At 40.0% G+C, this 14,005-nt stretch overlaps 1 protein-coding gene across 6 annotated transcripts in view; it reads left to right on the plus strand.

Annotated features, from left to right (window-relative positions):
• Positions 1-13,389, plus strand: part of LOC109852126 (neurexin-1) — a 168,825-nt gene extending 155,436 nt beyond the window's left edge. For 4 of the 6 annotated variants that reach the window (XM_020422981.1, XM_020422983.1, XM_020422985.1 and 1 more), the window contains 5 exons: positions 4,710-4,951; positions 5,052-5,175; positions 5,441-5,611; positions 6,062-6,266; positions 6,535-13,389. In XM_020422981.1, the coding sequence (XP_020278570.1) occupies positions 4,710-4,951; positions 5,052-5,175; positions 5,441-5,611; positions 6,062-6,266; positions 6,535-6,958 (1,166 nt within the window). In that variant the 3' untranslated portion in view covers positions 6,959-13,389. The remainder of the gene's footprint in view (positions 1-4,709; positions 4,952-5,051; positions 5,176-5,440; positions 5,612-6,061; positions 6,267-6,534) is intronic. The other 2 variants (XM_020422982.1, XM_020422984.1) reach the window with 2 other exon arrangements.
• Positions 13,390-14,005: the final 616 nt, after the last annotated feature.

Here is a 14,005-nt window from a genome sequence, read left to right on the forward strand (position 1 = left end):
GATGGATCTTTCTCCCTATATATATATATATATATTTTTTTTTTTCACAGAAAGTCTCGCCCGTTAGGCTCGTGAGAATCGAAGGACGAGTCCCACGGGCGTGAGAAACCAGCTTCGAAGAGAGATCGAATCTTCTCAGGCTTACTAGGGAATCATTCGATGCTAAGGAGCTTCTTCGGAGCGCAAGCGAGACGGTTATTAAAGAAATCCGATTAATTACATTGTTGTTGCACGCAAAGAAAATTTTTTAGCGAGAATTTATTTGTTCTTAAAATTCTTCTCAAAATACTTTGCGCGTAATTTCAACGCACAAGAATCAAATTATTGTTTTATTACATATGTATATATACATATATATATATATATAATACACAAAGCACTTGTGTATTTTCGTTTCTCTCTCGATCGAGGGCATTTAAAATTGCGCGTCCCCCTATTTGACTTGACCATCGATTGCTCCATCGCGGACTTTGGAGGATAGGAAGATGATGAATGAATGACTGAATGAAAAGCACTCGGGAGCACTCCCTCGACTCACTTGCTGGGTTCTCATGATATCCTAGTATCAGAAGCGCCATGTGCCCTCATAGTTTTCCCACGAGCTCTCTCGGAGTTCTCACGCGACCGACTTCTTTCCTACCACGTGTGTCGCCGTGTATGGCCATGTAAAAAAGAAACGGAAGAACAAGAAGAAGAAGAAGAAGAAGAACGAGAAAGTGAGAGAAGGAGGAGAAAGAAAGAGAGAGACAGACAGAGGGGAGGAGGAGAAAGTGAGCAAGCTGGAGGAGGTCGAGGGTAAAAATAGTAAATGAGCCGATCGATCACACGCAAGACGCACGATCTCACATACGTACGCGCACGATTTCTTTTATGCGCCGTCCAGAGAACGAAAGTTTCTCATTCTCTGGAGAAACGTGGCGAACTCACGTAATATCCGCTTTAATTTATTAAACAATTTATAATTTTTTACTCTGGTTTTCTTTTTTTTTTTTGAAACGCAATCACGTGTATCCGCGAGATACAGAAACTCAATATAAAATTTAATTTAAACAATAATGAAAAAGTACTGCATATCTCGTTAAATCCCAGAAAGAGAGAGAGACATGTATATATATATATATTTCCTAAGGGTGGATAAAATCCCGACGGTCGCGAGTTCATCGTGTTATCGCATTCCTCGAGGAATTTTCCCACGGTATGATCTCGTGAGAACAATTTAATTGACTTAAGAAACCAGCTCTCTGTCCCAGGATACTGTTTTGTCTTCCTCCCACCACATTGTCTTTCTTTTTCGTCTTCCCTCTGATGAGCACTGGTCACTTGGAGCCATTTAAGTCTCTAAGTCGAAGTTCGTCGAGTTTTCAAATTGCATATCTTTGTTTTTACAAACTCCATTACGATCTCTATTCTTGTCTTTTTCTCTCTCTTTTTTTTAATTCGATTAATGACTCGATTTCCGTCTTATTTTTCAAAAATCACGAGGCACTCATTGTGGGGAGAGAGAGAGAGAGAGAGAGACTTCGTTGAAAACGATTTACTTTTTTCAAAATTACTTTTCTCTCTTTTCTTAATTTTTGCGAAATTACCCTCGAAACACTTGACAATTTGCCACCCACGAATACAGGGTTAAATCCCCGTGAAACGCTCCCATTCATCTAAACGAGCTTACTATACCGGAGAGCCGGATCGTTTAACTGGCTTCGGCAACGATTTGTTCGAGAGCTCTTATATGTAAGTGGTGTAGACTCGTGGAAAATGAACTTACGTCTGGAATTCTCGCGGGAACGCGCGGAATACGCAATACCAAAAGTCTTCTTGATCGCTGAAGGTATACGCGAGCGCACAATACACACATTCGCAGAGATTTTAAGTGATCTTCAAGTTCTCGAGACGGAGAATATTCGAGAATCGTGGGGAATCATCGTTTTTTTCTCTCTTTCTCTCTCTCTCTCTCTCTTCCCTTCACTTTTTTCTTCGGTATCTCGCCCGAGTATCAGATTACTCTGTACACACATGAGACGCGCCCGCGCGTCTCGATAAAAAGATTGAGAAAAAAAACCTCACAGTCTTTGAAGGGATATATATATATATATACGCGCGATAAACGCGGAAGAATCGCTCTTGCACCTTGATACGTGCCTGTTACACGTAGCAGTTATCCCGCATCAAAGTCCCAACATCTTCTCACGCGCGATCGAGTCTCTCTGAAATTTCTTTTTTTTTCTCTCTCTCTCTCTCTCTCTCTCTGCGCGAAACAAACGAGCGTTGTGGAAAAGCCAGCGGAAACGCTATCAAATCTCACTAAAGGCCGAGAATTTTTCTTCCTTTTTCTCCTACCTTTCCCGAGATTAAAATTCTTCGCGCGTAGAAGCAATTTTTCCCTTTAGATCTAATATATCGTTCGACGTTTTATATATATATATACGTTTCTCATTTTTCTTCGCGATTGTTTGCCACAAGTTTGATAACAAAATTCGCGTCACCCAAAGGGTGAGGTGAACTTTTCTCGCGCGCAAGTAACGTGGTACTCGTTAATAACAACGTGTGTTGCGCAAACACACGCGGACTCTCTTTTTTTTCTCGGCGATGAAAAAAAAGAAAAAAAAATCGAACGCGTTGCGAAAACGTGTCGTCGCGCGTGTTAGAAAGCGTTCTAAGCTACGTGCTTAGAAGAATCAGGCGAACATGACGCCGCGGTAGTTGATCTAAGCTGTACCCTTCTCGCGCGGGGGGCTAGGACAATCCCGGAATTCGAAGGTCGTTCTCTAAATTCTACCTACCGGGCGAGATCCAACGACCGGTTGCGAGAGCGTTGACTCGCGCGACATTTCTTTACGTAGAAATCGCTCTCGTGTTCGTCAGAAAATCGATGAAAAAATTCGCAGCCAAAAAGCAAGTTATCGTAAATCGCGTGTACTTTTATTTTCGGGGAATTTTTTTCGAACCATCGTGCTGGCTGTGCATTTTGTAGTAAAATTGATTTCTTATCGGAAATAGAATAAAACTGTTAAACTCTATTGTCTCTCTCTCTCTCTCTTCGAATTTATTCAAATTTTTTAAATAAAGTTTTGAACGCGATTTTATGATAATTGAAGCAAATCCGCAAGTTTTTTGCGCTTTTTTGTCTCCCCCTATTCAAGCGAGTAGACGCGACGAACTGTTCTCTGAAAGGGAAGGTGGCACGTGTGCGTAGAGCGCGTTTACATATTCGCCGTTTTACGATGCGTATGTATGAACGAAAAACGTTTCTACCATCGCGACCGTCTGGGAATCATTGATGTTTCCCATACTCAGCGCGCACATTCTTCGTTCTCACCATAAAACCGGTGTGTGAAACAAGGCGGTTCCCAAAGCGCAGTCCGTGGGACACATTCCCCAATCGGATTCCCTTTAAATCTCATTGAGAAGATTAATTCCCGATTCGATTACAATCGTCGCGAGAATTTAAATCATATTTTTATCGCTTGTGTATATATAGTTTTTTTTTTTAATGTTAATTATTGCGTATTGTCTTATGTGCTTTAAATTACATTAATTATTCCCACACGTTAATGTGCGCACTTTTTGACTCGACTAATTGCTGCATCTTCATTATTTTTCACGAAAAATCGTCAAAGATAACGGGTTTTTAAATTTACTACTTCGGCTGCGCGCGTGCCGAATCGATACGTCTCGAATCGACTATTTATACTCTCACACATGTTCTCCTGATAAACCGATATAGTTTATTTGATATAGTTTAGTTTTACCGATATAGTTCGTTCTTCTTCAGATCAGAACGCGACGATGTGTATATTCGTAATGATATGATCTACAGGTACTCTGAGTATTCGAGTGTTTCTTTTTGTGTATCTCTTGCTCTCTCTCTCGTTCGTTTTCTTTTCTGTTCGCACTTCCGCCATTGTCACGCAGTCAGAGGAAACCCGGGGTCGATCGCTCGCGACAGTACTGTCGTTCGCCGCTACGAGGCGTGGTTTCTCGCAATCAAATATTGTCCAAGGATCTTATATAAGATCTGGGAAAACGTTTCCAACCATCGCTTCTCGGCCTCTTGGCTAAGATCAAAAGTGTAGTATCTGTTCTTATCAGCTTAATATCTGATACAATCCCCATAGGGGATTCAGAATATTAACTTGTTTTTGAACACAGGCGGGTGAATGGAGCTTGCTTCGTCCCTGCCACGGGTCAACCCGATATTGCAGTTATTTCGGGACTGGCCCAACAATTATTTAATTCAAACAAAAGTAACTTTTAGGATGTAAAATTTTTACATGCGTCAAAGAGGAATTTTACTTGGCTTTTCTTTGTATTTGTTTTATTTCTTCATGGACGGGATTGTACATCGCGCGCTCGTCAGCGATCGGAAATGGTGGAATAAAAATAAATAATTTTTTTTTTTATATTTGATGAATTTTATTTTTATTTTTTCCAGCGCACGCACTGTCTCTCTCTCATGTTTCTGTTTTATGCTGAGTAACGCAATATCGTTACTCTATAGTTATTGTAATGCGAAAGAGAAACTATGAATGTGTGTTTATATATCAAAAAATATATTGATTGATATAGTTTTATAGTTTTATTTATTTATAACGCGCCAACACACATATAGGATGATGATGTAACAGTCCGTCAGGGTGCAAATAAATATTGTAATAATTAAACACGTAATATACATGTGTATGCACATTACAAATGTTGTGTTGACACAGGTCATCAGCTGACGGTATTTAACAGTCAGTCCACCATTCACGTGGGCGGTCGATGGAATCACAGCAAGGGCAGAGTCGAGCGACCGTTTCTAGGTGTGATAGCCGGACTGGTGGTGAACGGAGCTAGAATTTTAGAATTAGCGCTCGCCAAAGATGGCAAAGTCACACCCAGAGGAGACGTGCAACTTCTGCCGACCGGAAGTCTCTTGGATCGCACCGGGCCGTTGCAAAGAATGCAACAGGTAGACAGATGTTATCTTGTTTAATATCACGCGTTATAATAAACGCGCGCGTTTTCTCACTGAAATTCACGCCGTTAATTTCTAACTATCGTTCGCGCAGACGCCCGCGTCCGGCTTTCCCGGTGTCATGGACGACCTTATATTCTCCGGCGCCGGAAGCGGTTGCGCCGGCGACGACGAGGACGAGGAGTGCACTCCAATCTACGATCCTGGTTCCGGTAAGTGTAAGTAATATTTCCAAGCGTAAGTAACTTATGCACGTTTGATAAAAATTTACTTACTTTCTCTCTTACAAGCATGAAACTAGAAATACCGGTAATATAGAAGAAAACGAAACTTGAAAATACGTCATCGGCACAATCAATTTTTTTTCTCAGCGGAAATAGCAACACGATTCGTGATTTTATCCGTCGATCCGTCGATCGTTGGATCTCGTGGCCGACACCACGACCTTGCGCGTACGCAGTCTCGATATTACTCCGTTTTCAGACGATATCATCACTCCGGTGTACGTGGCGCCCACGCGATTGCCGACGACACTGAGGCCAAAGCCGCACAAGGAAAATATGGAACGTCCATCTTGCGACGACGAGGAGGACTGCGAGGAAGGTTCCGGCGACGCCAGAACGACGGAAGAGATTTTCGTCACCTCGGCCACCGGTTTGTATTTCAGAATATCGTGTTTCCTCCACCCCCTTCCTTTCTATATATTTCTTTGAGATTCCCTCAAGTTGCAGCGTGGAGCGCGCAACGTTTGTTTTTTTCTCCCGCGAGAACGCGCGGAATTCGAGTAAATTTGCGCAATTTATTTATTTACTTTTTCGCGCTTTTTTTTTTTTACATACGCTCCTGGTGCGCCCTCGGATGCCACCGTTAGCTGCTTACGCACGCGTGAATATCGCCTACCCTATTGCCAACGTTTCACAACGCGCGTCCATTTTAACTTTCCATCCCCCTTTCCATCCCGCCTCCTCGCCCTTTTCCACTTCGATCCATCCCCTCTTTCAAAAATAGAATTGCATGAGTAGGGCGAGATGAAAACTACCCCCTTCGTATCGAATATACAACGCAGTATTCTACGCACTCTTTTCTCTCTGTTTTCTGTCGCAGATCTCAGCTCGGTGACGTACACGTCGCCTCGCGATTACTCGACGAGCCACACCAGCACGCAGACGTCGTCATCGGCACCGTCGTCGTCGTCATCGTCGTCGTCGTCGTCGTCGTCGTCGCCGTCGACAACGTTGAGCCGCGACGTTGTCACCGTCTCCGTCCAATACAATGTGTCAACCACAGACCTCGAGACCAGCCACGGCAGGTACGTTGCGTTTGTCGGTCCCTATGACGTCCGCGCAATCGAGCGCGATATTGAGTAAATACGCGCGCTCGTGTTTGATTCAGAAGTTGCAAAGAAAATTAACCGCGTGCGCGTATAGTTTCGATCGTGAAATATATAAATAGCACGGAACATACAGCAACAAATAAAAATATTTGTGTATTTTCACTTTAGAAAATATTTATTTTTTATTATTTAAATTTTATATATGCAAAATAATGCAAACGAGATTGTTTTTTGCGATTCGCAGCAGCGTTGTGACGCACCGAACGACCACCGTGACGACGCAGACGACCACGACGGAGATGACGGAACCTCCGCCGCCGCCGCCGCCGCCGATGTACCCCCCGATGCCCACTCCGCCCAAGAATAACAACAAGCGTATCACTTCCGAGGCGGCCGAAAACGCCGCGCTCATAATTGGCGTGATAGCTTCCGCGCTGATAGCGATAGTCCTCATCCTGTTGGTCTTGGTAATCATCAAGTTCAAGAGCCGGCCGGAGACGAGCTACAAAATGGACGAGACGAAGACGTTCTGTCAGGATCCGAACGCGGCGTTGTTGGGCGCCGCCGGTTCCGGTCAGCCGTTCAACGGCGCCCTGAAGAACGGCGCCAACGGCAGCAAAGCCAACAAGAAGCGAGAACTGATAGACATTAAAGAGTGGTACGTGTAAAAAAAAAAAAAAAAAAAAAAAAAAAAAACGGAATACACCGTTTGTGCTTCGAGGGTTGTGTGTCCCGAGGGTACGGACATTGATGACCGACACGCTCATACCTTTCCGTCATTACCTTTCGTTCTGTTTTCGTCGTTAGAAGAAAAAAATGGATGGACGCGTTCGCTGTTTGCGAAAGAGCGCGTGTGTGCTCTTATCAAGAGAGAGCGAAAACAATAATAATTTATTTTATCGCGCCGGGTTCTCGCGACAAAAGTGCGAGAAAAGCGCGCGTTTCCTCACACGCGGGAGTTCCTCCTCCCGTGGGCGCGCGCGCGCGTCGTGTCACAGACAAGAAAGTTTCACGCGCGCGAGAGTTCCAAAGGATCCGTCTCGAGAACAACACGCATATATATATCTCCGATATGACCACGAGGAGGAAAGTGTGTGATCGCCGTAACACGCGTCTCCTTCGCGAGAGAATAATCTTCAAGCTGCTTAAACTTCGTAGTGGACGAGTTGTTGCGGATAGGTGCCTCGCGGAGAGATCTGAAACAATCAGAGAGAGGGAGCGGCTTACAATATGTAGTTAAGTGTGAACGAAACATTCCGTGGTGGTATCTCGCGAAGAGAACCGACGCGCGCGAACTAATTAAAAAAAAAAAAAAAAAAAAGAAAAAAAACACGATTGATAAATTGCGCGCGAAGAAAGAAAGACACTTTTCGCGAGAAAGAGAGCGTTCGACGATATATCGATCGTGGCAAAACGCCAGTCTCAAGCGATGGGATATAACATGCGAAATTTCTCTTAAACTCTACGATGTGAATTGAGGCAAACAATTTATCGCACATTTAAAAAAAAAAAAAGAGAGAAAAATAATCCCTTACTCTCGCAAAACAGTTTAGAGAGAGTTTAACCAGTCAATGATGCGAGAGATGCATCCGACTAACGTTGCCTCGCTTTTTCTTCGTTCCCTCGATGCGAAACAAGATCAAGTAGGAAAATTGCGAATCGAGCGGGAACGTAAGAGAAAAGCGAGCGGGAAGAAGTTAGAATTAATTATAGGAATTAATTGAAGAAAGAGAGGAGCAATTGAAGGGTGATACTAGCACAATGTTTGTGAGTCGGAGACGAGTCTTAGGAGAAGCAACCGTGTAAAGTGTAGGTAGGATCTTTATTTTCAGAAGAGGAAGTGTTTTTTTGTTGTAACTTTATTACTTTTTCAATAAATTCTTTTCCCCCACGAGCGCCGTCTCGTTATAGAATAAATTCTCAAAAAAAATAAAAAATAAAAAATAAAAATAAAGAAAACACATCGAGAAATGTTGATTTCGACGTTATTGCAATTTTTCTCACGTTCTCTTTCACGTCGATATTCTTTACCAGTTTAGATTACCCATGCGTTGAGATTTAGATAAATAATAAGATATGCTGTTTGCGCGAGCGATTTGTACGATTGTGTATCGTTTAGATAAGGAAACGAAAAACCTTTTTTAAGTGAGAGAAATGCGTGAAATATCTCAATATATTGTTTATTGCTATATATATATAAGATTTTATAGATGTTATAAAATTCTGAGGAAATAACCTCTAGGAGAGATTTGTTTTTATATTTAAGAGTTTTAATTGGATCATTTTCCCGATATATTGCAAAGGTTTGATATAATTACACGCGCACTCGGATTCGCACTCTCGTGAGCAAGAATTTTTTTTTTTTTTATTAACGCAGATTCGCGAAATTTGATTTTTCGAAATGTGTCTAAAAGTTCCTCCGAATACAGAAAACAAAACAAATATATATCATCTTGATTAACGCGGGATCGTTCAAGAAGTGATTTCTCTTTTTTGCGTTTTTACACAAATATTGAGAAATAAAAATTAGAAAATAAATTACATGTATAACGAAATGTGATATATTCTCTCCCGAGCAAATGTTGTCAATTCGATGCAAACGTTTGATTTTTTTTCTTTCATTTCGTTCTCAATGAGCTTTTCCGCGAAAGAAGAATCGAGAACGTTGGAAGCGAAACGTTTAGGGACGAAAGTGTCGTATAAAAAAAAAACGCTATTTTATCCTATTCACACAAACACACACAATCGTTGTTACATAAGAGAATATGAAAGTAGCATATGTAAATGGCACACACACGCAATTATGTTACACGTGTAAATTGTTTGACGATTTAAATAAATTTTATTAAGTCTGTGTGTGCGCGCGCGCGCGCGCGCGCGTTTTGAAGAGTTACACGACGCGTATCATATAAGTGAGATGCGTTCGAAGGATTCGGGTGCGATATGCGTGATTTACCGAGCAAGGAGAAGAAAAAAACGTGTAAAATCTCCGTGTCGAATTTTCGACACGCGGCCAACACACACTCTTTCGAAAATTTTTCGAAACGTTTTGTCCGTAAATACTTTTACGTCTGAACTATCTCTCTCTCTTATACACAGCGTCAAGATTCGCTTCTATTAATTTCGACGCACGACTAGCAATAAATATACAAAAATAGTTTTGTAACTAGCAATAAATGTATAAATAGTGTTTACGTGCGGATAAATACAAACGACACGTGCGAGCGCGTGTCATTGGCTAAAATAAAATAAAAAAACACAGATCGAGAGAGACGTGTCCTTCTCGTTTCGGGTATATCGCACACTCGAATGTTTCGCGCGTGTGAGAGACTGTGCGTGTAAAGTAAAAAGAAAAAAAATCTTATTATACATTTGCGGAAAGAGTGTGTTTGTAAGAATCGCGAGAGAGAAAGAACAAACGCGTGCGCGTAACGTGTGAGTAATAGACCGCCGTAGCGTACGTAAATACGCTTGTATTCGTATAAATCACAGGGTGTGTGAGTGCCGTAATGTCACATTGCACGAATTAGGTGATGTACGTTCCGTTTATATTATAATTGCGAATGAGAGACGAGCATTGAAAATTGAAACGCGCAGCAGCGAAAATCGCAAGTGCACTCAATAGTCGTTCGTATCGAATCTCTCTCTTCGTCTCCTCTCCTGTTGAGATTTGCGAAAAAAAACGTGAGATTAATTTTGTTTTATTTCTTTCTCTGCGTTGCTCTTTTATCTTTTCTTGAACAAAACAAAATATGAATCACATTATTGTTGTCCGACAATTCAATCAAGCGACAAGCCGCGTGCGCGAGAAAAGTAACGAGGCAAAACTCGTCATCGGTTAAAAAAAAAAAAAAAAAGCAATAAATAGGGAAGCTTTTAGCGACTTAAGCTAATCTTAAAGCGCAATTTCATTTCCCAAAGCGATGCTTCCCCGCCTGACTTTCGAGCGCTCCTCGTACGTACATCGGATCTGTTCTTTTCAGCTAGTCTTTTTATGTTTCTGTTTTCATTTTCACGGCAGAAGAAGGTTATAAGGGAACTGTGTGCTACTGGAAAGAATAGATCTTACATGTGGGCGAACACAAGAAGGGAGTGTGTATATGTACGTACACACAAATTGTGTTATTCAACAAACAATATCCTTCAACAGTAGGACACACTTTTCTCTGTATCACAGCGATTACTTGATAAAAAAAAAAAGAAAACAAAAACGTCCGATTGTTACAAAACTGCTTTTGAATGTTTTGTAAATTGTAACGCTTCTCTTTTTTCTGCAAGCACATTTCCCACGTGTGTGTAAATCGTCTTTTCTTATCTCTCACACTTGTTGTAGAGGATACTCTCAGAATTAGTTTCTGCTACTGATAGTTCCCTCTCTTCTTCTTCTTCTTCCCTCTCTTTCTCTCTCTCTCTCTCTCTCTCTTTCTCTCTCTTTACTTTATGTGATAAAACTAAACAAAAACTTACCAAAAAACACACGTATCTCAAAGCAACAATCCTCAGGGAAGTACGTAATTATTGCAATTAATCGGGAGTAAAATCGAGAGACCTTCGTGATCGATTGCTCGACTAATTGGCAACAATAGTTTCACTCACTATCGAACGTGATTTCGTCCGGTTTTTTTGTGAGTTTGATCTCTGACGTATGTTTTAACGAAAACAAATCATACCATTTCAATTCACTTCCAGCGTTATTGCGGATTATACACTAATTGTGAGAACTTTGATGAACTTTTAGAGATTAGATTTAATTTTCGAAATCTAGTCCGATATATGTATATGTACATGATATCTTCTATCATTGTGTGTGACGGAAAAAAAATTTCTTTCGATCAAAACGAGACGCGTAATCTTGTGAACTATAATTCAAAGAGTCTTTTTAATCTTTACTCACAAGAATCTTCTCTCTCTTTCTCTCTCTTTCTCTCTCTCTCTCTCCTTTGGAACGATTACTAACAATAAGTCGAAAAGATTATCTACTCGATCAAAAGATCCATTTTGCACGCGGACCGTTTTTACGATTATTGTAAAAAAGACATCACGATGATTGCGTCTAGCAGTAATTAGCACTTGATGAACGAATAGTAGTGATTACTTGGTCTGTGATTGAGGGAATAATAGTTTTAAATATGTGAAATATATATAGATTAACAGAGAGCAACGTTGTTCACACACACAAGCATTAATTATTACTCGTTTACTAAGCGTGTTTTTCCTAGACGCAATCAATAATATCCTCAACGTCTCCATCTTGTTAGACTTGGCAATTGTTTATTCCCTTTTTCTCTACTCTTCCCTATTTCTTAGAGTCCATTTGTATAGACTATGGCAAATCAATGTGCGAATCAACGTGTGAATTTTGTACATATGTATTTAAATGTGAATCTTGCGTGTACGCGGGCAGTTTTAATTAATTGTTTATTTTTATAGATATAATTATTCGTATTTTCAATGATTGTAATATTTTTTTTTTTTCACGAAAAGCAAATGCTGCTCTGTTGAAAAATTGTTGTCAGAACAATTGTCTTCAACACAGCGACACGCGCTGACATATTTTTTTTCTCGTAACAGAGAGTTTGTTGTTAAAACATTTTTTTAATAATATTTTTTTGTTATTTTTGTTCTCTTTACAAAAAGAATCTCAAATGTGTTGTCGCCACACTGCCCTCTCTCCAATTCTCTATCTGCATATCCTTCGATATACTGAACAATGTACTGAACTATAACATTTATACTAAACTAAATTAACTTCTATGAAAAAAAAAAAAAAGTTACATTTAGTGAACGATGTTTACTCTACTATGTAGCTTACACACAATGTACTGAACTTTGAAAGTCGTGGAAAAAAAAAGTGTGTCGTGCGCATAAAGCGCCGGAGCAGTGTCGGAATAGCGCACGCTTCTCGTCTTTATAAAGCTTTCGGATTATGTCCATCACCACATCGAGAATCGAGAAATTTTGCGGAAATCGTGACGTAAGAAACAAACAAAAAAACAAAAAAAAACTGAAACGTCGAATCGCACCGAAACCACTTAACTGCGAATTTTATAATTTTAACTTTGCTATTCGCTGTCGCTTAACGAAACTCTAGACGTGCATTCTGTCAGAGCTCTTTTTCTCTCTCTTCGTAGAATGCGCATTAAATGTTATAGCAAGTTGTTGAAAAACAGTCATATTTGTTTTTTTTTTTTTTTTCACTGCGAATATTTAAAACTCTCTCGGTATCGATATCCTTTGAAGGATACATATAGTTTAAAAAAATCGCCAATAAATTAATATCTAATTAAGACGTTAAGAGCACAACGGGGCAAACAAATTGCTACAACATTTGACAAATAAATATCATAGAGATTGTCATGCGAGTTGTCACTTGTTTCGTTCGATACATAGCAAAGCGTAAAATTATCAAGATCGCCGCTGTTTTAATGGACAACCACCCCTGGAATAATACCCTGAAATTTGTGAAGAAAAAAAAACGCGACAAAAATAAATAAACGCTCACTTACAGCTGTACTTAGAGAGGCCGCTATAGCTAGATGAAATTATATTTTACATTGTACAGTCATACGGTATAAAATGCACTATAAATTAGGTAGTGAAAAAAAAAAAAAAACTCATGTTCATGAACGAAGAAGCGAGGAAAAAAGAAATACGCGTATAGGAAAGAAAAGTGATTTAAATGGCGTTGTTGAGTATAAATGAGTCCCGTCAAGTTCCACAGAAGCGGACACGCTTTTGTTGTCGGCTAGCTGCGAATTTTTACGATAGGTATATATGTATAGTATATAAAGATGTATACAACCATATATACAAGGTAACAGGCTGATCCCGATCAATAAAAAAAAAAAAAAACAAAAACAAAAACAACAAAAAAACACTTGTTGAACGGATGGTGTTGTGAGAAAAAAAAACAATGTCGTTATTGAAAACAAAAAGAAACGAGAGAGAGACACCGGAGACGCGCATGATCCGGACAGAATTTTTGCGTGCGAGAAGAGTTTTTAAATACCCCATGTAGATTGGAAATGGATGTTGTTTGTTTTGTTGAGAGAAATTGTTCCGTTGAATTGAAACTAATAAAACGGCGAATTTCCAAGTTTTTTGTCCTGGTTTTTTTCTCGCGCTTTTTGTGTAGCATTAAAAACAACACCTGAATTTCTCGAAATTGGTGCCATCACATTCAATTCTTGCGCGGCATATCTTTTTTTGGCATGTGTTCGCTTTGTTAATTGCGAACGAGGGGAATCTCGTTAGTTTTTTTTTTTGACAAATTTCGCACATATGAACGAAAAAAACGCTCGCGCTGTTTCTTGTTAGCGCGACGCGAGGGACATTGAAACGCACAGGCCATTAATAGAGAGACGCGGTAAAAAAAAAAAAAAAAAGAAAGATCGAAATCAGCCGTGTTTTGGGGGTTCCAGATTATTATGATATAAATAAAAAAGATAATAATGAATATAAAAAAAAAAAAATACGAGATAAGCGTACGTGGTGCATTTAGATTTTTTACACGTCAAAGGCAAGGGACAACTCGTTTCGTTTAGCGTTCGCATCCTTTACTACATGAGCGGTGTGTGCATCTCGAACTGGGCCTCGATCGATTATTGTTAAATACATACTTTTCGCCTGATATATAGTTTACAGTTGTACGATCGGAGCTGAGTGAAACGACTATTTTTTATATTTATGCGATTTTATATAGCGATCGGAGAGCA

Source organism: Pseudomyrmex gracilis, unplaced genomic scaffold, assembly GCF_002006095.1.
Source record: "Pseudomyrmex gracilis isolate BER0280 unplaced genomic scaffold, ASM200609v1 scaffold_24, whole genome shotgun sequence".
Classification (NCBI taxonomy): domain Eukaryota; kingdom Metazoa; phylum Arthropoda; class Insecta; order Hymenoptera; family Formicidae; genus Pseudomyrmex; species Pseudomyrmex gracilis.